Source organism: Mirounga leonina, unplaced genomic scaffold (genome assembly GCF_011800145.1).
Source record: "Mirounga leonina isolate KUSES-001 unplaced genomic scaffold, KU_Mleo_1.0 Mir_195, whole genome shotgun sequence".
Lineage (NCBI taxonomy): Eukaryota > Metazoa > Chordata > Mammalia > Carnivora > Phocidae > Mirounga > Mirounga leonina.
Genome location: NW_023270490.1, coordinates 593,528 through 617,789, shown reverse-complemented (window position 1 = coordinate 617,789; position 24,262 = coordinate 593,528). Strand labels below are relative to the sequence as shown.

Below are 24,262 nucleotides of genomic sequence, written 5' to 3'. Positions count from 1 at the left end.
AAGTAAAAACATGTAATGTACTGCATCACCGGAGAAGAAAACAAAGCTGTCTGTCTGTCTATCTGTATGTCCGCCCACCCTCCCACCTTCTTTGCTCCTTCCAGAGATGTCTCTGAGTAGCCACTAGCTGCCAGGCTCTGAGCAAGGTGCAGAGATCCCGTGTATACGTGACAGAGGGGGTCCCCTTGTCCTCCTCAGGGAAGAGAAGACAGACACTGAGTGACTAACTATCCAAACAATTAACTACTGAGCGATAAACCCCCAAACTGAAGCCACTGCACTGAAGCTGACATCAAGAAGCAGTAGCTTGCTGCATTCCAGGGACTACTGAGAGAAAACCACACAGCTGACACCGGACAACAGACATCACGCTTCGGTGGCTGTGCTCCTCAAGAGATGAGCAACAGGGAAGGGGAAGGCCCAGAAATACAAGCTGCTATCAGAGGTTTCCTGCAGATGTTACCAGACCCCTTCAACTGCCCCTCAGCCATAGATGGGTCCCTCGCACGGCGGGAAAGGAACAGTGCCCAGGGTGTACCTGACAGCGATGGGCCTCTTTCTCTGGGTGCATCTCCATTCTCTGAGCTCATTTTTCCGGAACCACTCCTGGCATGTTCACCGTTGGTTAAATCTGTCTTTTCAGGAGTCGTTGGTTTGCTCTGTGCCTGGCTCTGCTTCAAATGACTGAACTTTGGGGACACTGTTGCAGCTTGGATCACAGGGGACTGGGGTTTTGACGGGATTGGTCTTTCCAATTCTCTGGCCTCCTGCAACTATAAGGCAACAAAAAAGGGATTTAATCTAAATGCTCCCAGCACTGGGGTGCTTGGCTAGCTCAGTCGGTGGAGCCTGTGAATCTTGATGTCAGGGTTGTGGGTTCAAGTCCCATGTTGGGTGTAGAGATAACTTAAAAATAATAAAACCTTAAAAAAGAAACACTCAAAAAAACCTGGTCCCAGCATTTTGAGAAGGACCAGAAAATACGCCAGCCTGAAGGATAACATTTTAAACAGAAGAATAACATTTTAAAAAGGAGATAAATTCTCTTGACAAACTCAAAGCAAATTCCGAATGCTGATTCCAAAACCCAAGCTAGACTCTCTCTCTGCTTTTTAAAGCAAGAACAAAAACAGAATTCAGAGGAAGAAGGGATGCACTTTAAAATGAAACCGTTCACACATCGGATGTGCCGCGCCCCCAGCAGCTGATGACTGTCACCACTCACCACTTGGTTTTCCATGCGCGTGAAAATGACGTTCAGCATCTGAGTGAGGGTAGCCTTGGCAGTGGTTTGATTGATGAGATTTTTGCTGGCCAAATAGATATTGTAACATGTCCTGACTGTCTGCAGGATAGTGCCCTCATGAATTTCAATGTGTGGGGATGTCACCGCCGTCAGAAGAGCCTAAAACAAAAATCCACAACCTTCACCTTCACAAACATCCACCTGCCTCCCATCCTCCCACAGCCAAACTCTTCTACAGGGTTTGGCTTTGTTTTGGTTTGGTTTTGTCAATTTTAAGAAGATGGCTCTGCAAACCAAAACTCCCTACTGCTCTGAGCTTAAAGATAATTATTAACTCTATAAAATCCAAATTATTTGCTGTAATTAAGTTGTGGTGAAGAGGGCTATCAGTATACTTTTTTAAAAGCCAAAACACAGGCAGTTCTCTCAGGAGGGAAACCGCTCCAACTCGATCTCACCTATATTAGTCACAAAGTACACAGGTTTTGATAGGCAGTCAGTGTTCCAGTTCCCTGGAGGGTTTTCAAGAGAGCTTCAGGAGCAGCTAACATGGAGTCATCCGCACAAAGCTAACACAGTCAGGACTTATGATCTGGAACGCTGGCTACACCCATCCTGATCCTGTCCTCTCGACAAGCAGACGGTACTACCACACGCCAAACCACTTCTGGCAGCAGAAATGGAACAGGGAAAGGGCAATGGAATGGGAGGTGGAGGGCGGGGCAGGACAACAGGACAGGGGCAGACTGGTGTAAGATTATCCGGGACCCACTGAGAAATGGCAGACTGGAAATCCAGAATTTCAAGGAGGAAGGCCAGAGGATTTCAAGCTGAGTCAACTGACAAGCAATTTACACTGTTATTAGTGGAACTGTTTACTTTGAAAACACACCTGGTTCCACTTTTCCTGTCTGAGTCTGTGCTAATAAATTCTGACACTTAACAGAAGATCTAAGCGATGCTTACACTCTTCTGTTCCAGCTCAGCACCACCTGAGACAACTAACACATGGCGAATTAGAAATCCAAATTCCCAGGGGAGACTAGCTTGCTTATTTAAAAATCCAGACCAGGCAAACAAACAGAACTACCTTAATTATTTGTAACTGAACTCCTTCATCCGTCTGAGGGCCCTGAAAACAGTTGCAAATGGTTTCAACAATGCGGTCGATGAGCCGCTTCCCCGGGGCTCCGCTGTCGGGGGCGTTGCCGGTGATGTGCCCATATGCGATGAGTTTCTAAACACAGAAAGAACAGAGATGACAAGGTTCTGCCTGGCCAGGGCTGAGGCTGCCCACGGCGGCAAAAGACAGGCAGTAAGCTTGACCTTAACTTCCGGCTCCCACAGATCCCTCTGCTCCCCTGGGGCATGGCAGGCACAGCCGCCCTATGGGTGCAGTGTTCACCCTGTCTCCCATGGCAGAAAAGCCCCAGGATGGTGAAAGCTGTCCAAGGGAATAGGCGAGGTGTAGAACGGTCGCCGGTACACAACCACTAGTGTGAAAAGCTGATGGACCAAAAGCTACACACAATGGAGTCAGGGGTTGCCCAGAGCTGGGGGCGGGGGGGGGGGGGCCGGTAGAGGGAAACGGGGAATGACTGCTGATGAACCCAGATAAAGATGGTCTACAATTAGATTGTGGGGATGGTTGCACAGCTCTGCCAATGTACAAAAATCACTGAATTGCACACTTTCAATGGGTGACTTGTATGCATGTGAATTATTTCACGAGCTGTTAAAAACCATATATATGTTTTTCTTTTTAAAAGGCAAGATACATAAGAAACAACCGATAATGTGTTTGGCTGGAGGGGGAACTCAAGTCCACACCTACATTACCTAACGTGTGTCAACCCAGTGGCCGAAGAAGTGGGGGGCTGCCTGGACCACGGCCTCTCGGTCAGGCTACTGACTGGCTTGGACACGGGCTGCCTTTGAGAGGCCTGTGCCCCCTCACTTAGGACCTGGATTTCACTGCGGAGAATCTGAAAGCTGGAAAGGAAGGCAAAGGCCAGGGGCAGGATGATTTCCAAGCCTGGCTGAGACTCAGAATCACCTGAGGGGGCCCATTACAAATGCAGATTCCCAGTCCTCAACGCAGACCTAGTGAATCAGAACTTCTGGGGGAGAACCTGGTAACCAGTGTTTTTCTCCAAGCTGTCCAGGTTATTTTGAAGGTTGACCAGATAAAAGAATCACTCATCTGACACAACCCCTCCCTCTAGGATATGTGAATTCTAAGGCATTCTCTGCTTCCACTGACTTAAAAGACTTCTTAAAATGCTGTCCTTTTTGGTTCCTAATTTGTCATTTCCTTGCCTCTACACGCACAGAGTGACACAAGGACCTGAGGTTATCTACTGTGCCACCACCACTGTGCTAGGAAAACCTGCCACTTTGCAGAGGCCCGACTCCATTTCTCAACAGCTTTTCCCCCATCATTAGCCGTGGAAGCACTGCCATCCGGTAAGCTGAACAAAACGGGTGAAGAGAGAGTGGCTGAGAGTAGAACATGATCCTGCCAGATCGTGTGACTGAATGAGCAGGAGAGGCCTGCACACCCTCTGCTGATCAAGTCCAACCACAGAAGTCACCAGACAGGGGCAGGGGGTGGGAGCAGGAGTGGGGAAGGTGCAGAGGGTGGGGGCGGCGCTGAAATGTGTTTCTGAAAAACAGCTCAAGATGCCCTTTACCTCAAACCCCTCCCTGCTGCTAGACACGCAGGCTTCCGAAGTGGGCAGCACTGGCTGCCTGGTAAGTGAACTTTGGTTTTTGACATTGCTTATGCCTTACCCCTAATGGATGCCTAAGCCCATCTGGAGCACCAGATTATGAGTGGGATGGTTCTGAACTCTTAAAATGTGAATGCTGAGAAGTAGGCCCCATAGAACCCAGCAATGATGCAACAAAGCAAGGATGGAGGTGAACCACTGCTGAATTCAAATATGGAAAAGGATTGGAAGGATCCTCTCTCCTCTACAGGCTCCTGAGAGAGCACATTCCCCTTCAAGTTGAACAGGGTTTTATTTATTTAATTTATTATTATTTTTTAAAGATTTATTTATTTGACAGAGAGACACAGCGAGAGAGGGAACACAAGCAGGGGGAGTGGGAGAGGGAGAAGCAGGCTTCCCATGGAGCAGGGAGCCCGACGCGGGGCTCGATCCCAGGACCCTGGGATCATGACCTGAGCCAAACAAAGGCAGACGCTTAACTGACTGAGCCACCCAGGCGCCCCAAGTTGAACAGGGTTTTAAAGTATGGCTTCACTCCCGTGTCTGTGCAGTGACACAGGGCCAGAAGAAAGCAGAGTTCCTGCATCCTTGGGGATTTCTAGTTTTGCCCTCTTACCCCTCCTTGGGCCAGATATTGTCCTGGGCACTGGAGGCACAACAGGGAGTAAGACGGTCCTTCTTTCCCTGGAGTTTATATTCTCCAGGGCAGGGGCAGACCAAAGCCAAAAGTCCTGGCTAGGATCTCCAGGGCCCTGTCTGATTTGTAGACATCTTAAAAAGAACAAGTTGCAGTGATAATGCATAGCATTATCTCATTTTTGGAAAATAAAAACTATGTGACTATGTGTGTATTTTTGTAAATGCACAGAAAAAAGCCCGGAAACATAGCAGAGGTCCAGCAGCATGAGTGAGCTTGGCAACCTCACTTAAGGAAAGTGCTTTGCACAGTGAGTGGGGTGGAAAGTTACTGGATTAACATGATGTGGTACATTTCTAAAGGCTCCCTCCAGTTCCTGCATGGCGAACAGGCTGGAGGGCCACAGGAGTAGAAGCAGGGGACCAGTGAGGAGGCTACCGCAGCTGTCCAGGAGGGAGATGCTGGTGGCTTGGACTCTGGGAGGGTGACACAGATGGAGGGTAGAAATTCCTGCTTTATTTCTTGTTGATGCAATGAGATGGGAAGAGGGCAGAGGAGGGAGGCCTTTGGGCAGCTGACTCATTGACCCTTGTGTCCAAGGAGGCTGCCTGCACAGGGATGTTCACTGTTACTCTATTTGTCAATGCCCCTCTATAGGAGAAGAGATAAATGATGGCATAAAATATCATACATCAGTCAAAAGGATGCACATAGCCACATAGCTAGATCTTAAAAACACTGTGGAAAGTAAAAAGCAAGCTGGAGAATACCTAAAACTTACATAACATTATATGTCAACAATACTTCAATAATAAAAACTTTTTAAAAATTATTTTAAAGAAAAGTATTAAATACATAACGATAAAGAAGAGTGCAGATATGGAAGAAATTGTGAGGGTGAAACAGGATTGACTTGTGTTTGAAACACACTGAGTCCTCATCATATCTGGTCCTCATCATCACCTACAAAGGCAAATGACACTATTGTTTTTCTATGTCTGAGGATCCCGGACTCTGGAAAGGTTAAAGAACCTGTTCCAGGTGTCTTAGTGACATGTTAAGCCAGTATATAAATGCTAAGCTATCTGTGACCCAAGTCTGTGCTTTCTAGCCTTGACTTATTTTCCTTATTTACGGACAAAAAGTTTTATTAAGTTGGGTCATATGAAGTTCCTGAAACCTGTTTTTCACTCCATGAGAATGACAATTTCATGTGGTTCAACCTGAAACATTATTAAAATGAGAAACTCCACATATCCAACTAACATTCTAAAGATGCAAATAAATTAGGGAAACTTGTCAAATTCATAAAATAAAAATCTACCACCCATAGGCAAGAAAAAAAATGAACAAGAAAGGAAAAAAGTACACGACCTGTACAGGGTTGGGGCTAGTGGTCTAAGGGACTTCAGCCTTATCTGTAAAGTTCTAAAAAAAAAAAAAAATTTTAACAGAGAATGTAGTCATGTACAACTTTTATAATTACGAATGGATGTTAAAATGTGCTTTAAAAATCCGAAGTTTTCTAGAAATGAGAACTAAAACATAATGCTTGTGGTATGAACGAAGGACAGCTGAGACCAGTGGTTTCCTACAGCCCTCACTGGGACATAGAAAGAAAATATTACAACTCTATTCCTATTTTTTTTTTTATCTTTTTGAAAGTTCTATTTGTGTATGTTTTATAATATGTGTAATGGAGTAACAGTAGTACATGTGCATAATCTTGCCATTAAAGAAATAGGAATATATTAGAAGGATATTTAAAAAAAAAAAAAATCTGGTTGCTGACATATGCCCAGGGAACCTTGGAAATCACGCACTGAGTAAGGCAAGACTGAGCCTAACGCCCCTCCCCTGGCAGGGAGGGGAAGTGTGCAGCAGACCAGGTGCTGAAGGGAAGGAATAAAGGGAAGGAATAAGGAATAAAATAAAGGAATAAATTACCTTTTGGTAGAAGTGAGCAGCAGCAGCAGAACTCTCTAGATTTCTGTCAGTGGACAGAGGGAACTCTAAGCTAACTGTGCTCAGGACAAACCAAACCCATAAGCACCTTTGCCATCCCATCACCTCTCTAAGCTCAGAGAAGGATGCCTTTAAATGCCCAGGGCAGAATGTGGGTATGTCTGCAGCTGGCTTCAATTCTGCTCAAACCAACCTTTGCCCTTAGACACTGGCCTTCCATTTCCAAGACGGAAGTCATCTCTCCCACGCTGGGAAAAGCCAGTCTAACAGGCTTTGCAAGGACAACCCCGAAGAGTGAATGAAATTTTTCATTCAGTATTCCAGGGAGCACTGGGTCACTTTCTAATGTCGTAAAAAGGACGACACAGCTTGCATTTTGTAAAATGACCAAAGAAATTCGAGTATACCTACTAAATCACAGAGAACTTCCAGTCTTAAAAAAAAAAAGAGCTAACCATATGTCGTAGGCCTGAAGACACTTTTACATTTATAGTTCAAGTCAGGACAGTGGGCTGAAGCAGAGCAGGATGTCAATGTTTCCGTTCCAGAGTTCCAGAAACAGATTATTTCCAGGAAAATATAGAACATAAAATACAAACTGCATTATTTTTAATCAAAGGGCCAGAACCACAGGGTAACAGTTAAGAGTGGTGGTCAGCAGCATCCTTTTTCTGTAAAGAACCACATTTTTAGGCTTTATGGTCTCTGTTCCATCAACTCAGCTGTAGTAGTGGGAAAGCAGCTAGAGATCAGAAACAATGGGCACAGCTGTTGGGCATAGCTGTTGCTATGGACTAAATGTTTGTGTCCCCCTGTTCCTATGTTGAAGCCCTACTCCCAGTGAGATGGTATTAGGAGGTAGGGCCTTTGGGAGGTGATTAGGTTTAGATAAGATCATGAAGGTGGGGTCCTCATGATGGGATCAGTGCCCTAGAAGAAGAGACCAGCGATCTAGTGTGCTCTCTCTGCCATGTGAGGACACAGCTGACAACTCAGCCATCTACAAACCAGGAAGAGGGCTCTTACCAGGAACTGAATCAGCTGGCACCCTGATCTTGCCCTCCCCAGCCTCCAGAACTGAGGGAAATAAATATCTCTTGCTTAAGCCACCCAGTCTGTGGTATTCTGTTGTATGAGCCTGACTAGATTAAGACAGCTATGTTCCAATAAAACTTTATTTATAAAAGCAGGTGGCAGGCCAGATCTGGCTTACAATTTTAGTTTAACGACCCCTGGTTAAGAATTCAGACGGGGAGGGGAGAGGTCTAGATACCCCATTCCACCACTTCCTGGGCAGGGGGAGCTCTGCAGGGCTGGTCACTTTATTCTCTCAACCTCCATTTCCTCAATTCCAAAATGAGGATGAGAGTTAAGTAACCAGAGTGTTGCTGGGAAGATTAAACACAATGCTGCAGACAGAGCACTGAGCACAGGGCCCAGCACAGGCCAAGTACTCAATAGCCACTGTTCTTAGTACATCGGTAACGTTAACTGTCAGCACCAGCTTCAGAACTAGACCGTAACATGAGAAGAAAACAACTAAAATTAACTTATGCCAAATTTCCTCAGAAAATTTCACAGCAACAAATATTTTAGGATGGAAGGAGGACTTGGGCCTGCCATTTAAGAATTCTTGGCTCATTATATGTTTCACATAGGACAATCTGTACAGAATTATATTGAATGAGAAAATAGCTTTTCATTTGGAAGAACTGCTTCTGCGAAGAAACTGTCATCAACTTTCAAGTACAGATATATCAAAGAAGCGAGATTAATAGAGTAAATATTAGACTGGAGATGCCAAAAACGTGGCATGCCCACTGCCACTTGGCAGCCCGTGCCTCAGCAGACATCACCAACTGATCACTGTACTTTCTCAAGAAATCCAGATGAAGCTTCAGATAGCTTTTCAACACAGCTTCTGAGCAATCATAATATAAAACCTATTCACTATGCCTGTTCTAGAAAGTACTGATAAATTGTGGACCTCTGAATATAATTTTTTAATTTATCAAGCTTTTTCCATTGATGTGCAGGTTGCCTGCTGGGGTTAAGGATAAAAGTGAGGTAACCAGAAACCTCAGGAGTAGATCTTAAAAAAAAAAAAAAAAAAACCAAGAATGCTGGACCAGGAATTTAAGAGACCCACATTGTAGCCCTGTTTCTGTCTTTCATACTTGCATATTACTGGACAAGTTATCTTAACTTCTTTATTCCTGTTTCCTCATCAGTCAAAGGTGATTTATAACAAGGTCACTGTGGCTCTCATATAGTCAATCCTTATCATTCCCAGATCCTATATTTGCAAATGTACCCAACTCAACTACAATTTATCTGTAAGCCCCAAATCAATACTTGTGGCACTTTTGCAGTCATGTGTGGACACACGCAGAGCAGTGAAAAAAATCAAATCACTTGATGCATACGTTCTCAGCTGAGGTCAAACAAGGAGACGCTCTGTCTTCTCATTTCAGCTCTTACACTGTAAGCATTATCTTTTCTGTGGCCTATTTCATGCCACATTTTTTGCTTTTTTTTGTCCATTTTGTTGGTGTTTTTGCCATTTAAAATGGTCCCTAAGCACCGTGCTGAAGTGCTGTCTACTGTTGCTAGTAGAGCAAGAAGGCAATGATGTGCCTTACGGAGAAATTACTTGTTAGGTGACCTTTGTTCAGGCATGTGTTACAGTGCTGTGACCATGAGTGCAATGTTAATGAATCAATAAGATATATTAAATAAGGCGTCTTTAAACAGAAAAACACAAAGAACAAAGTTACATATTGCTTTATGTATTGACCAGTTGATGAACGTGTTTACACCAGAGGCTCACAGGCACCTTATCCTGTATTTCTTATGGGAACAATGATTCAGGATTTGCTTATTCCACATTCACAGTGTCTTTATAGAATATTACCACAAATGATGAATAGTGATATCTATTTCTCTACTTGATATTCTGAATTTTAATGCCATCAAGAAAGAGGTGGCATAAAAATACTGCATGTGCCCACGTGTACCCACATTTCCAACTAATCCTAAAGGTTTCACTTAGAAAAACATACGTTAAGGGAGTACAACAAAGTATTTCCAGGCAAACACATTCTTGTTCTGGCTAAGGAGGTCAGACCCCTTACCCTTCCCTCCCTCCAAGAACATGCTGGATTGCTCCTTCCTCCATCACCCTGGAAGCACAGTTCCCCTAAAAGGACCAGCGATGGCTTGGAGGAAACCCTCTTTACCCCAGCAAGTTTCAGCGTGGTACCTGCAAGCAGTCGAGGGATGTGCTGACCACCCGGGGGGACTTGGACTGGCAAGCTAGCTCAAACGGAAGGAAATACTTGTCTGCTTCAATGAAGTTTGCCTTTGGTGGTGCGGCAGCGCCAAGCCTAGAGAAAAAGCAGGAGAGGGCCAGAGAGGGGAGGTGAAAACACAGAAAGTTTGCTTTTCCTACGCATCACTCTAACTTCCCATCCCACTTGCAATCATTTAATTCGAAGTGCCTGCAAACTGCATCTGCAGGGCGAGACAATTAAAAACGGAAACACATGCATTAGGACAAAAGACCAAAGTGCCACAGGCAGAAGGGAAGTTCTCTGATTAGGGAGCTATGTTGACAGCGTCCTGGCATCAGCCATGTTCTGAAATGTGACCAACTGGCTTTTTAACTATGAAGACGAGGAGCAGCCACTTCTGGGGCAAGCTGTCCTCCTGCCCAAGGAAGCACGACATACAGGCCAAGGGCTTTGCCTCATCTGTCAAGAAAAGGTACAGCAGCATTAACTTGATCTACTCTACCCTTTCCTGCAAATGTGCAGTTATTGAGTTGGTAACCTGTTAACCTAGCATCTGTTCAAACACATACGGAGTCCTGCCATGTGTCCGACACTGCTAGGAGAGTGTGTGCCACCTGGGAGCTAAGGAATACGAGAAAACACGCACAGGAGGGGGTTCCCATGGCTACTACCTCTCCCTTAATACTACTGTATTCCAGCAAAGAGAAGAGCTTACCTCTGCTTTTCTATCTCTGTTTTAATTTCATCTGGTGGGGAAGAAAGAAAGCCATGTTAGGAGCATGCAATATTTATATAAAAGGAAACTTTACTAAAAGATATTTGGAAAATATTAAAAAGAATGTTTATGAGCTTTTAAAGAACGAAATGCTGACATGAAATTATTAAAAGTGACTATAATAACAATAATAGCTAACACAGACATGGAGGTTATTTTGTGCTAGGCAATGCTCTAAGTACTTCACATACTTTCATTTACTTAATCCTCAAAACAATCCTATGAGGTAGGTGGTATTTATCTCCATCTTATTTAGAGCAGGACTTCTCAACCAAGACACTACTGACAATGTGACACCGGGGAACAGGTAATCCATGGGGCTGTCCTGTGCACTGTAGAATGTTTAGCAACATCCCTGGCTTCTACCAACTGGATGCTAGGAGCAACCTCCTGCACTCTGGAAAACCAAAAATGTCTCCAGACATTGCCGAGTGTCCCCTGGGGCAAAACTGCCCCAGTTGAGAATCACTGATTTAGATGAGAAGCCACGGCACAGAAAGGTTAGGTAACTTGCCTCCTGTGACGTATCAGGAACTGGGGAACCAGAATTTGAATCTAGGCATTTTGGCCCCATAGTCCAATGTTCTAGCTATTTCCCCATTCTGCAAAATGTATGTTAACGACAGCTACCACAATATTATGGTCATGTAATAATATTTCAACTGTCTAAAAATACGTATAGAAGACTGGCAACAAATAGAACAAAAAGCTGTGTTAGTAGAATGACTATTTTTTCTTTTTTTTCACATTTTCTATGATAAGCATATATATTTTTACAATTTTTTTTAATTGTGGTAAACACACCTAAAAATTTACCATCTTAACCATTTTTAAATGTACAGCTCAGTATATTGACTACACTCATATTGTTGTGCTAAGGCATATATAATTTTTATGAATAAAAATTTTTACCATGGAGGTTATAACAACTACCCAGTGAAGTTTACAGAAATAAGGTGTCATTATTCACAAATCACAACCTCAAAGAGATAATCTTATTTCCAGGAGAACAGCTTCTGTGCCCTTGAAACAACAGAACACTCCACCTAGACATGGAGAGAATTCTCCCCCAGCCCCTCAGTCAGATGTATTCTTGCATGCTACGCTCCGCAGGCTCAACATATTATCAAAGCAGGCCACTGAAATAAGTCTGCACCGAATGCCATGTATTTAGATAATCTCCAAAAGGGCAGCCTTTTTACAATCTGTTGAGAACCAGTGGTTTGGATATGGCATTAGTTATCCCAGCAACACAGTTCTGGTAATTACAAATTTCCTTTGCTTGGAGAACTCCTTCTAGACTGAGCTAGGAAGTGAAAACTGAACAACTAGACTCACTAGAGGTGGCAATTTCTAACCTTCAAGCCAACCTTCCAATGTCCTCTTACTACACAAATAAGAAAATGGGTGAGAAACACCCAGATGATTAATATCAAGTATTTTGCTCACAGACCATAAGGGCTGTGACACACAGGGTCTGTTAAAGAGAGCTCTGTGGCATGGTTCCTTCCCTTTAGGGACAAGAATCCACTATGGAAGTAGCTGTGGCTTCCTCTAGTAGAGGCCCCCAGGCTGTGGGAATGGCCCAGGAGGCTGGGAGCCAAGCTTGCAGAAATCTATATCCAGAATATCAAGGCTCTGCTCAGTGCTTAAGATCATGCCACTCTGGGGCGCCTGGGTGGCTCAGTTGGTTGAGCGACTGCCTTTGGCTCGGGTCGTGATCCTGGAGTCCCGGGATCGAGTCCCGCATCGGGCTCTCTGCTCAGCAGGGAGTCTGCTTCTCCCTCTGACCCTCCCCCCTCTCATGCGCTCTCTATCTCATTCTCTCTCTCAAATAAATAAAATCTTAAAAAAAAAAAAAAGATCATGGCACTCTGTGCCCCTCCAAAGGGGCACTGCTGCTCAAACTTGAAAGAAAGTAACGTTTCCTTCCAACCATGGTTACTTTGTTAGAGTTTAGATGTTCAATGTACCTGAAGCAATTAGGCCTTCACTAGAGTCTGTGCTGGCCTCTGAGCTCCAAAATTATCTGTTTTGGAATGTCACCGGTGCTAACTCACCAATGGCTAAGGCAGGGTCTGACCTACAGCAGGTGGCCAACAAGTGACAGTTCTCTTGCTCTTTTCTTATTTATTTATTTATTATTATTATTTTCTTAAGATTTTATTTATTTATTTTTTGAGAGAGAGAGAATGAGAGACAGAGAGCAGGAGAGGGAGGAGGGTCGGAGGGAGCAGCAGACTCCCCGCCGAGCAGGGAGCCCAATGCAGGACTCAATCCCGGGACTCCAGGACCATGACCTGAGCCGAAGGCAGTCGCTTAACCAACTGAGCCACCCAGGCGCCCCTCTTGCTCTTTTCTTAAAACAAGAGCCAGCAATAGTGCAAAATCTCTAGTGCCATGGGTGGAACCAAGCAGAGCCAAGGGGAAAAAGAAAACGAAGGGTAGGTGCCCATTCAGTCCTCACCACAACCCAGGAGGGCCAGAGCACTCTTCTCCCATAACTGTTACACAGCTGAGGAATCTGGCACACATGTGAAGCCACGTGCCCACCATCACAGCCACCAGGTGCTACTGGGTAGTCAGGATTCATAACCCAGGCTGTCTGCTCCAGAGCGATACTCCAGAACCCCTCAACGATGAGACAGAGGAGGAAGATGGGTGAAGGAAGAGGAGCATATGGAAGGGCACGCCTGCTCTGGTTTATTGCTTCACATTTTAATAGGCATTGCTTTCCCAACAGCCACTTGGGCAATTAGCAGTCATAAAGGAGCAGGCTGGAAAGCTGGGAGACCTGAGGTGAGGCGGCTTCAGTTGAAAAGCAGCACTATCTTCCTAGGAAGTCCTTTCTGGGCATCGCTGCTATCTATGAACCCCAAGGGTCAGATTCCCCCATTCATCAGTGACTTTGGCATTGACCGCTGCTCTACTCCCAAGCTGAGTCCAACAGCCACTTTCACCAACCTCAATATGCCATCACTGGTCAATTGGCCCAAAGTCCCCCAACGTCCCTGCAAACCCTCAACTCTCCCCCCACATGTGACCTGCCACACACCTGCCCCCTATACAAACCAAGGCTGCCCTCAATTCCTTCAACTTCCCCTCCGAGGACCTCCTCCCCGCCTCCCCCCGCCCTGCTCCAAGCCAGGCTCCGTGGCTGGTCACACTTGGAATCTTGTCCCTATGTAGAAGTGTGGCACTTCCAGCTCCTTCCTGTTTCATCCCCTCAATCTCCTTTCCTTCCAGATGTCCTACTCAACTGCTCTCAGAAGGGCCCTTCTTTGGCCTGTCAGATCTTGATGAGTCCAACATGTCAGCTCTCCCCATTCTTCAGTTTCCAGGATGGGTCCCATTAGCAGGACTATTATCAGAATGATAGGCAATCAATAGCCATGACTCTCTCTGACCTTTAGTCTTTAATTTCTGGCAGAATTCCAAACTTGGATTACACTACCATCTCCTTTTGACCTGTCTCCACCTAACAACCAGACCTCTGACAACAGGGCAAATTGGTAGGGCTACAGAGCCATAATCACCAACCACAAATGGAACCCTAAATCTCGCCAGGTGAGCCCACTCCTCTATTGTCCAGACGACTGCATGTTTCTCTGCTCTCCTCAAATACCCCACCTCCCCTCCTAACCAGCACCCCTCCTCTTTTTTTTTTTTTTAAAGATTTTATTTATTTATTTGAGACAGAGAGAATGAGAGAGAGAGAGCACATGAGAGGGGGGAGGGTCAGAGGGAGAAGCAGGCTCCCCGCCGAGCAGGGAGCCCGATGTGGGACTTGATCCAGGGACTCCAGGATCATGACCTGAGCCGAAGGCAGTCGCCCAACCAACCAAGCCACCCAGGCGCCCAGCACCCCTCCTCTTTACTCACAACCCATGCTCCTGGCATCTCTTCTCTCATTTAGAGATTAGAAACTGCCACAAGAAGACTTCGGCAACTTACCATTAGAGAACCTACAAACTGACCCACTTCTGGACTCAGCCTCCACTCTCTCCTGCCAGAAGACAGGGTCCAATCCCTCCACCTCTGTAGTCTCCCATCCCTATCTGCCTCTTGGGAATTTCATGCTCTCCGTTCCATCCAGAATCTGATCACTTTTCACCATGCTGGGCCACCAGCACCACCATCCACGATGCTCCAGCTCTCATCCTTCCTCCCACCCCATATCTTTCTTCACACAGCAGCCAGAAGGACTCCCTTCAAATGTAAATGAGATTACATCTGCTCAAAACAGATTATCCATAACCCTTATAATATAAATCAGATTACATCTGCTCCTTTGCTCAAAACTTTCCACTGGCTTCCCATCTCACACTGAATAAAATCCAAAACCTTGACCCTGGCCTCCAAGCCTCTGTAAGATCTGGCCCTGGGCCATCCCTCTGATCTCACCTTCTACCACCCTGCCCCCCAGCCTGCTTGTTGCATGTTCCAGTTTCAGGGACTTTGCAATTGCTATTCCTGCTGCCTGGAATGCCCTCCCTCCCTTCCTTCAGTGCACTGTTCAAATGTCACCTTCCCTCACCACCCAAAACTGCCATCTCTGCCTCCCCCCCTTGTAATTCTTTTTTTTTATTATTATTTATTTATTTGAGAGAGAGAGAGAGAGAGAGAGAGAGAGAGAAACAGCATGAGAGGGGATAGGGTCAGAGGGAGAAGCAGGCTCCCCGCTGAGCCGGGAGCCCGATGTGGGACTCGATCCCAGGACTCTGGGATCATGACCTGAGCCGAAGGCAGTCGCTTAACCAACTGAGCCACCCAGGCGCCCCGCCCCCCCACCCTTGTAATTCTGTATCTCCTCACCTGCTTTACTTTTTCACTTTCCTCTGGTTTATTTTTCCAATCTCTCTTCACAGTATTTACTGCCCTTGACATATTATTTATCAGTTCATTTGTTATCTGTCTTCCCCAAGGGAATATAAACTATGACAGCAGAGACTTCTGTCTGTTCTGTTCATTGCTGAATTTCCAGCACCTAGGAATTCCTAGGCGGAGAGCAGGCACTCAATATTTGTTGAATGAATAAGCTGTCCTTTCTCTTTCCTGCATTATTTAACCTCTCACTCACTTGGCTCCCTTCCCAAGTTTCAACCTTTAAAGAAAGAAAAGGTAAGACAAAAAACCTTCTGTGATCCCCATCTCCTCCTCCTTCCCTTTACACTAGAGCCAAACTTTGGCAAAGAGCTGTCCATGCTCACTGCCTATTTCTTCACCTCCCACGCAGGCCTTAGCCCACTCTGGTCTGGTTTTCACCTTCACCACACCCCCAAAACAGCTCAAGTTAAGGTCACCAATGACCCCCATGTCTCTCAATTGGATGGACATTTTGCTACTCTCCATCTAACTTGACCTCCCTGCAGCATTTGACCTTACTGGCCTCTCTGACCTTGAGATGGTCCCTACTTCTGCCACCACAGGCACGCATTCTCACAGGTCCTCGGTTTCTTGCCCCAAGTCCTCCCTACTGCCCTTGCAGACTCCACCTCCCGCCCAGACAGGCAGGCAGGGGTTCCTCCAGCCCAGGCAGACCTCCTCTGCCTCTCCTCTGTCCACTCTCTCCCTAAGCCACCTCATCCTCAGTTGCCACTGAGGCTCTCCTGACTCCCAAATCACGATTTCCAGCCCAGGCCTGCCTCATGAACAGCAGGTTGTACCTCCATCCACTGACGACTCCACTTGTCCGACTGGATGCTCAAAGGCAGGGGAGCCTCAGCACATCAAGTCCCAACTCAGATCAACCTCCTGCCCCCTACCTCTCCCCAGATGGTCTTCCCACACTCCCACCTTACAGAATGGCACCACCATCCATCCAGCTGGGTGAGTACCAGTCTTCTTCTTTATCCAATGTTCTTATCCCACCCATCAACAGGTTTTGTCAGCTTCACCTTCTGAGCAAGTAAGGAATACATTCTCTTTGTCCGGCTTCTGTCATCACCACTGAAGTCCAGACACCAACATCTCTCACCTGGAATATGGTAACTGCCTCCTCATTGCCCCTGGGCCATCCCTCTGGTCTTTCTCTGAAATGTTCTGAACACAATGGCCCAAGTGATTGTTCCAAAATACAAACCTGGCCATCCTGTCGCCTTCTCCCTTGTTTGGAACTCTTCAGTGCTGTCTCGCTGCTTTTGGTCTGAAAATCAAACTCCTCACCATGACAACCTTGGGGTGGGCCCTGGTTTACCCCTCCCACCTTGTTCTCAAACACTCTCCCCTCTCATTTACCATGCTCCGACCACACAGTGGCCTCTTTCAGGTTCTCTTGTCGTTTTTTTTTTTTAATCATTTTTTTCTATTTTGAGATAACTGTCAATTGACATTTTAGTTTCCTTAACAGTTATACTCTTCCCTGCCACAGGGCCTTCGTACATGCTGTTCCCACATGCTGCTAAAATGCCTCTCACCCAATCTATTTCTTATCTACCATTCAGATCTCAAGACTTCCTCAGGGAAATTTTCCCTCACCCCTTTGTTCACTCCCCTGCAGGACCAGGTTTCTCTCCTTCACAGGACTTTTTAGATTGTTAGTATGATCCAAAGGATGTGATCATTTGAATAATGCACTTCTTCCCCATTAATTGCAAACTCCATTAGAACAGGGTCCTTGTTTGTTTCCCTTACATCATGACACCAAATGTGACACCCAAATAAATATCTTCTCAATGAATGTCACCCCACCCTTGTTTAGTCAACAGACAAAAGGAACATATAAATAACAAATATGCACTGACCACTCCCTGGGACCAAGGAAAAATTTAAGAAATTTAATAGCACAAGAAGGCCATTCTCCCCACAAATCTATAAAACTTAATAAAGTACCTAATAAAAAAGCTAAAAGACTTATTTACAACCAAAACAGTAAACTGAAAGAAGCTTCTTAAAGGAGGACTCCAGGAATGAGTCAAGGTTTTCTAAGATAACCTTGCTGGAAAGACAGTCAAGTATTTTCCTGGCAGGCTCCCGAAGCCTGGTGAAATTGGTGAGAACTAAGTACAGTTCTGAGCTATTTATATAGGAGACTCCATGTACTTGCTGATTAAGTACACGTTTTCACAAGTCTGCTCTTTTCCATAAAGAATAGTCTTACTGTTTTCCCCAGCACCGCTTACAGAGTCTCCCCTGAGACTTACAAGCACAGGACGAGCTCTAAATTCATCCAACCAACCGCTTGCTTCACTGGCGTCGAAATGTCAGAGACTTGCAAGAATGTCCATAAACCAACTAATACGGGAGGCAGAGAAGAGCAAGCATTCAGTTCCTTCTCCTTTAAATATGGTAACGCCAGTGCCTCTGAATTTTAGCAGGTCAGCTGTCAGGCGCCAGGTGTCTGTGACATGCTTGCATTGGTTCACTTATCCTTCACCATAATCCTGGGACATAGGTATTACCACCTTTTATCATTTCAGGAAACCGAGGCTCAAAGAAGCTAAATTGTCAGCCCAGGATCACACGACTAATCAAGAAGCAAAGTTTCCAACTCAGCGCTCAGTGAATTTTCTGCCAAACTAATAAATAAATACTTTTCAATAATCAAAATCCAACTTTTAGATGCTGCTTCTAGGCAGATGACCCCCTCCTGAAGAATCGTCATAAAGCTTTTCAACAAAAAGTAATCTGTCAAGGTCCTGAGTCCTGGTATTTCTCAAAACATTAATATGCAGCACATGTAAACAAAATGTCTAATCAAAACACCAGAATTTACTAAAATTAAAGGCTTTATTCTGTATTTCAACAGAAGGCCTTACTTTATTTGCTATGACAATTTAGGGATTTTTTACTATTTTTCAAATTTTGTACTTAGGTTCTTCCTAATGGTGAGAATAGTTACTTTGAACACATTAGGAAAAAACCAACCTCATATGGAAGACAAAGCGATTTACTGTTTATCATATGGACGTGTAAATGTTAAATTTTTTTGCATATTAATATATAACTAAGATTTATGAATGTACTCTCTTAATTGGCTCCTTCCCAATGACATTTAAACTAGTTCAAGTTTTTTTCTACTTTAAAAGAAAAAGAAGGAAAAAAACCTCCCAGGATCCACATCTCCTGCCTCCCCTTCACACCTCGGCCAACCTCTGGGAAACAACTATCTGTGCTCACTGTCTCTTTCCTCACCTCTCACACAGGTTTCAACCATTCCATGCTGGTTTGCACCTTCACTGTGCCACGACAAGAGCTCAAGCTAACATCACCAATGACCCCCATGCCTCTAAATCCCATATACAAGATTGGCAAATCTAAAACTGGATTTTATGATTTTTTTTTTTTTTTAAGATTTTATTTATTTATCCGACAGAGGGACGAGAGGGAACACAAGCAGAGGGAGTGGGAGAGGGAGAAGGAGGCTTCCTGCCGAGCAGGGAGCCCAAAGCGGGGCTCGATCCCAGGACCCCGTGGATCATAACCTGAGCCAAAGGCAGATGCTTAACGACTGAGCCACCCAGGCGCCCCTGGATTTTATGATCTCTATGTCAGGACAGAGCATGTGTTATAGTTCTTTCCCACCTGGCTGTGCAGATGTGGGCAAGATGCTCTCTGAGCCTTGGTCTCCCTTTGCCTGTGGTACCTAAAAACAGACACCAATTCCACATCACAACTCCAGAATTAATCAAAGGCAGTTTACTGCTGGTGAAGAGAGATGTCATAAATCAGAGCACTTCATAACTCAAATGAAGCTTATGGGACATAAGCTCTTTACCCTCATTTCTTTCTCCCCATTAGTCCCTAAGGTAAAGTAAAACAAAGGCATATGCAGCAAAAAGCTGCAGAAAAAAAAACTGTCATCTTCTTGACTAGAGGCTTTCAAATACACTGCAAAATTCAACTACAGAAAATATGGTCTCTCTACTTACCAAATGCTTTACTTCATGAAACTTCAAAACTTTCATGCAGTGCAATTGTTTAAAGACTCCATCGAGTATTTTATATACACTAACTTTCGTATGGAGAAGCAGTACAGCACTAGAGTAAATGGTTAAGATCTGGCTCTGGAGTCAGACTGCCAGTTTTCCCTACTGGATCCATGGCTTACTGGTTGAGTTACGCTGGCCAACTTCTCTGGGCCTCAATGAGGATAATAATAGTAAGAACTAAACTGCATGTAAAGCACATGGCACTGTGCCTAGAACATAGGAAAGCTTAGTACATGGTAGATAGCAATACTTATTACATAACATGTGATTTTAAAAAGTGACTCAATTGGTTGATAAATGATGCGTCAGTGTAGCTTCATCATGATAGTAAGTGTTCCACTCTGATGAGGGATACCGAATGGGACAGGCTGTGCATGTGTGGGGGCAGGGGGTACATGGGAATTCTCTGTACCTTCTGTGCAACTTTGCTGTGAACCTAAAACTGCTCTAAGAAAATCTGTTTTTTTTTTAAAAATCACTCTATTTCATATGAAAACAAATGTTTACTATTTTTATATTTTCTTGATAATGACTAAGAATGATGCCTACTAATTAGAGCACTCAGCCCTTGCTTAGCACTCCGTGCAGATTGTTATTAAGTAAGATATCAAATCTCTTATCATATATACATGAAGAGTACCATTAGAACAATTCAGTTATTAACATTTTCCAGATTTCCAGACAAATTTTTCCATACTCAATTTAAAAACCTTCAGATTATCTTGTCAAGTCTCCCAACTCCATAGAATTTAAGAACAGTACTATCATTTAAAGAGGGATCATGAGAGAAAATGGCCCTGAAGACAGTTATGAAAGGGATGTTTAAGAATGTATGTATGTGCCCCAATGGAGGGCCGAAAGGCTCAAGATTATTAATATACATCAAAGCTTCGTTAAGGTAAAGAGCAACAACATCCTTGGGTGATGAATCCTCTTACAGGCTATTCTGATATCTCCAGATAAAGGTTGGAAGGACACAATCTCCTGATTGGGCAGTCCATATCTGTGCATTTGGCATTTAGTGCAGATAAACCACTGAGATTACTCTAAACCTGTCCATCCCAGTCATCACTGCTTTTACAAGGGACAAGCCCTGTCTTCGTTGAGCTTAAGCAAGTTAATGCTCCAATAAACATAGCCTCCTGTTGTGTAATTACATTCTTATTTATTGCATCTACAAACCAAACAGAGCAATAAGTCCTTCCTGACCGAGGAACCAATGCAGGTTAAGAACATCAAATTAGAGAGCTCAGTTTCTGTGGTTTGTCACAGCTTAAACTAATAATAAAATACCATAGCAAGCCTTTACAGAGCACCTAGTACATGCCAAGTTCTTTAGAAATGTCAACTAATTTCACCTTTATAACTCAATGAGGAAGGTATTAATACCTCTCCAAGATCACAAAGATAAGAAGCGGAAGGCAAGCAATTTGGACCCAGGCAATCTTGAGTCCAGAGAACACACTCCTAATCTCTGTACTATGCAGTCCCTGTATCCCTGACCCCTTCCCCCAATATTATAACTGACGACAGAATCATATCACAGCTGTTTCCTGTAAGTGCTCTCTATCATCTAAGCATTTCAACCTTGAGTGGTCATTTATGGTTCCTCTTATCAAAATTCATGATAATCTACACGTGGTAATCTCTAAAATGCCAGCCACATTGCAACACTTCTTATACACAAGCTCATACATAGGCTTGTTTCAGCTATTCTGGGCACAAGAGATGCAGAATGAACTATCACTGTGTACTTTGCTATAGGTTTTCTATTGCTTATAAATAAAAGCAGCCATTTCTATTTAAAAGCAATGACACAATTACTCTCTTAAAAAAGATGGCCAGTTTAACTAACACTGTGCATAGGTTCCCTTATAATATTACCCAATTTGATGACAATGATGAGCCACCATGACCTCTGGCTACTCATTTAACCTATGGCTAAATTACTTCTTATATCAGCTCTCTTTTTTTTTTCTTTAAGATTTTATTTATTTATTTGAGAGACAGTGAGAGCATGGGGGCGGTGTCAGAGGGAGAGGGAGAAGCAGACTCCCCGCTGAGCAGGGAGCCTGACGCAGGGCTCTATCCCAGAACCCTGGGATCATGACCTGAGCCGAAGGCAGCCGCTTAACCAACTGAGCCACCCAGGCGCCCAATATATCAGCTATTTCTTACAATTCACTACTAAAACATTGAACATGCATTCTACAATTTGCGTTGGAAAAATCTGAACTTCTGAACAAAGATATGATGCAAAAAATATCTAACAAGCTCTCAATGTTTTGACCCTTTATGACCCATAAGGTAATTTTTAAGTAGGTTTCAACAATGTGATACATAGTTTGATGAAAATTTTATGTCAAGTCTTCTGACAAGGAGGAATGAAAACTTTTCTGCCAGATTACTATTTTTAAATTTCTGCAACAATACTCTTAAAGTAATACTGAGAGGACAGAATCCAGGCAGGTTTCAAAATAGAGTTCTAAGTATTGGGCTTTTGCCTAACAAACTGCTTTGTAGTGCTTATCCTGCATTCCTGATAAAACAGTATCCAACAGTTAGCCTTGGTTTTCTGAATAGAAAAGCTTTACAAATCTAAATCTCAGTAAATTCCTCCAATTGATCCTGGATTTCACAGGACTAACATCTGTTTCCAGATTATCTAAGCAACAACAACCTCTCCATCAATAGTTCTTGACCCTTGAGGGAGCCTCAGATCCTTCTGAGAATCGGATGAAAGCCATGGACCCTCTTCCCCAGCAGTGCAGAGTTCACAAGCTCATCCCTAGGCCCCAAGAAAAGAATGCCAGCACTATACCTTATACCAATTGTAGCGAGAAAAGTGATGGCAACTTCAAACTCTTTGACAGAAAAATCACATTTTCTATTGACTCAGTCAATTTGTTAGGAAAAAACAGGTCTTTTTACAGATTCCAAACCAAAGGCATCAGGGTGGTGAATTAGCTTGAAGCTAGCCGTGGGCAAATGTAACTGCCCAGAACTCTCTTCTCCTGAAACTCCACTTGGTGGATACTTCTTGCCTTTCAGGACTCAGCTCAAATGTCACCTCAGAAAGGATTACTTTCTTGACAACCTATCAAAAGCAGTCCTCAGGCCCTCTTTATCACATCTTGCTGTTTTACTTTCACAGAAGTATTTATCAGTATTCAAAAATGTCTCATAATTTTCTTATATATTTTTTTGCTTCTCCTTTTAGAGTACAAGTGCCACAAGGGCAAATACCTTGTCTGCCTTATTCCCCACCGTACCCTCAGTGCCCATCAACAGCGCCTAGTAGACAGTGGGCATTTGATAAATATTTCAATGCTTAAAAGTAAAAGACAACATGTTGATGTTGTAATCAACTACCAAGGGTTTAACTAGCTATGAGTTAGAGTTCTCTCCCTCTTTCCATAATCTGTGGGTCCATTCAGTCAACACCTACTATGTGCCAGGCACTCCTGCGAGTGCAGGGGGTCCAGCAGTGAATAAAACAGACGAGTCTCTTTGCCCCCATACACCCTCTACTTTAGTGAACTGCCCGCAATAAGCAGATCTCTTGCACCTACCTAGGAAGTGTAGGATATGACGGAATTATGGGAGAGCCCCAAATTAAAGGAAAACATTCTCCAATCCGGGACTTCGAAAGCAAGCCTCAGGGATTTCCCTAAACCAGTTGAGCAGCTCTTCCCACCTGTTCTGCTCACGTGGGGAACCCTAACTAGAAGAACCAAGTAAAGAAAAAACTTGGGGCAAGGGCTACTGCTTCTGAGGGTGGTGAGGGGAGGAACCAGGAAACAGGACGGCAAGGAGTCGTGGCAAGAGCCCTGGGCTGGGAGGCTGGAGAGCTAGCACCAGCTTGTCACTAACTTGCTAGGTGACCTTGGGCCAGTGCCGAGCTCCCAGGGCATCAGTTTCCCCGGGGTATCATGAGGGGGCCGGGAAGGTGGGATTCGAGGTCGGGGGAGGTGGAGGCCAGGAGGCCGGCGGGATAACGGCCGGCGTGGGGAGGCCGGCGCGGGGCCGGGCCGGAGCGGCTCACCCACCGAGCGCCACCTGGCAGGCCCTGCGCAGCTGGGAGTGCTGGGGCCGCTTCACCTCCTTGTCGGCCAGGATCTTCTCCAGGGCCCGGGACACGAACATGCTCTTGGTCTGGCTCTCCTGCATGGCCCCGGCCCGGCGGGGGCTGGCAGCCCCGCGGGCGGGCGGCGCGAGCAAGCGGGCGAGAGAGGCTGCGGGCCCGGCGTCCCGGCCAGCACCGGCCGCGTCCGTCCCCGCCGCCCCGTCAGGAAGCGACGCCGCGGCCCCACGGCGCCGCCATGTTGGAGCGCGTCACGTGACCACGTGACTGGCGGGGCCGCTACGGCCGCCGCGCGTCCGTCGACCCCGTGACCTCCGGCGGGGCGGGGCCCGGAGCTGGGGGCGGGGCCCGGAGCGGGGGCGGGGCCCGATGGCAAGGAGGGGCGGGGCGAAAGCGCAAGGTAGGGAAAAAGAAGGTGGGGGAGGCGAGTGGAGGTGGATGAAGGCAGGAGGGGACGGGCAGGACCGGAGAAAGGGGAGAGGGAGAACAGGTGGGGAAGGGAGCGATTGGAGGTGAAGGGGTGAGAGGAGAGAGGAGGTAGGAAGAGGAGAGTTCAGGAGAGGAGAAGTGGGGAAAAGAGGAGAAGGAGAGAAGATA

At 45.2% G+C, this 24,262-nt stretch overlaps 1 protein-coding gene across 2 annotated transcripts in view; it reads right to left on the bottom strand.

The window, feature by feature from the left end:
- Positions 1-23,843, bottom strand: part of ARFGEF2 (ADP ribosylation factor guanine nucleotide exchange factor 2) — a 93,228-nt gene extending 69,385 nt beyond the window's left edge. Inside the window, exons 1-6 of one of the 2 annotated variants that reach the window (XM_035025357.1) lie at positions 23,631-23,843; positions 10,592-10,622; positions 9,846-9,969; positions 2,337-2,483; positions 1,226-1,405; positions 539-773 (exon numbers count right to left, since the gene is read on the bottom strand). In XM_035025357.1, coding sequence (XP_034881248.1) covers positions 539-773; positions 1,226-1,405; positions 2,337-2,483; positions 9,846-9,969; positions 10,592-10,622; positions 23,631-23,751 — 838 coding nt within the window. In that variant the 5' untranslated portion in view covers positions 23,752-23,843. The remainder of the gene's footprint in view (positions 1-538; positions 774-1,225; positions 1,406-2,336; positions 2,484-9,845; positions 9,970-10,591; positions 10,623-23,630) is intronic. The other variant, XM_035025356.1, reaches the window with a different exon arrangement.
- Positions 23,844-24,262: the final 419 nt, after the last annotated feature.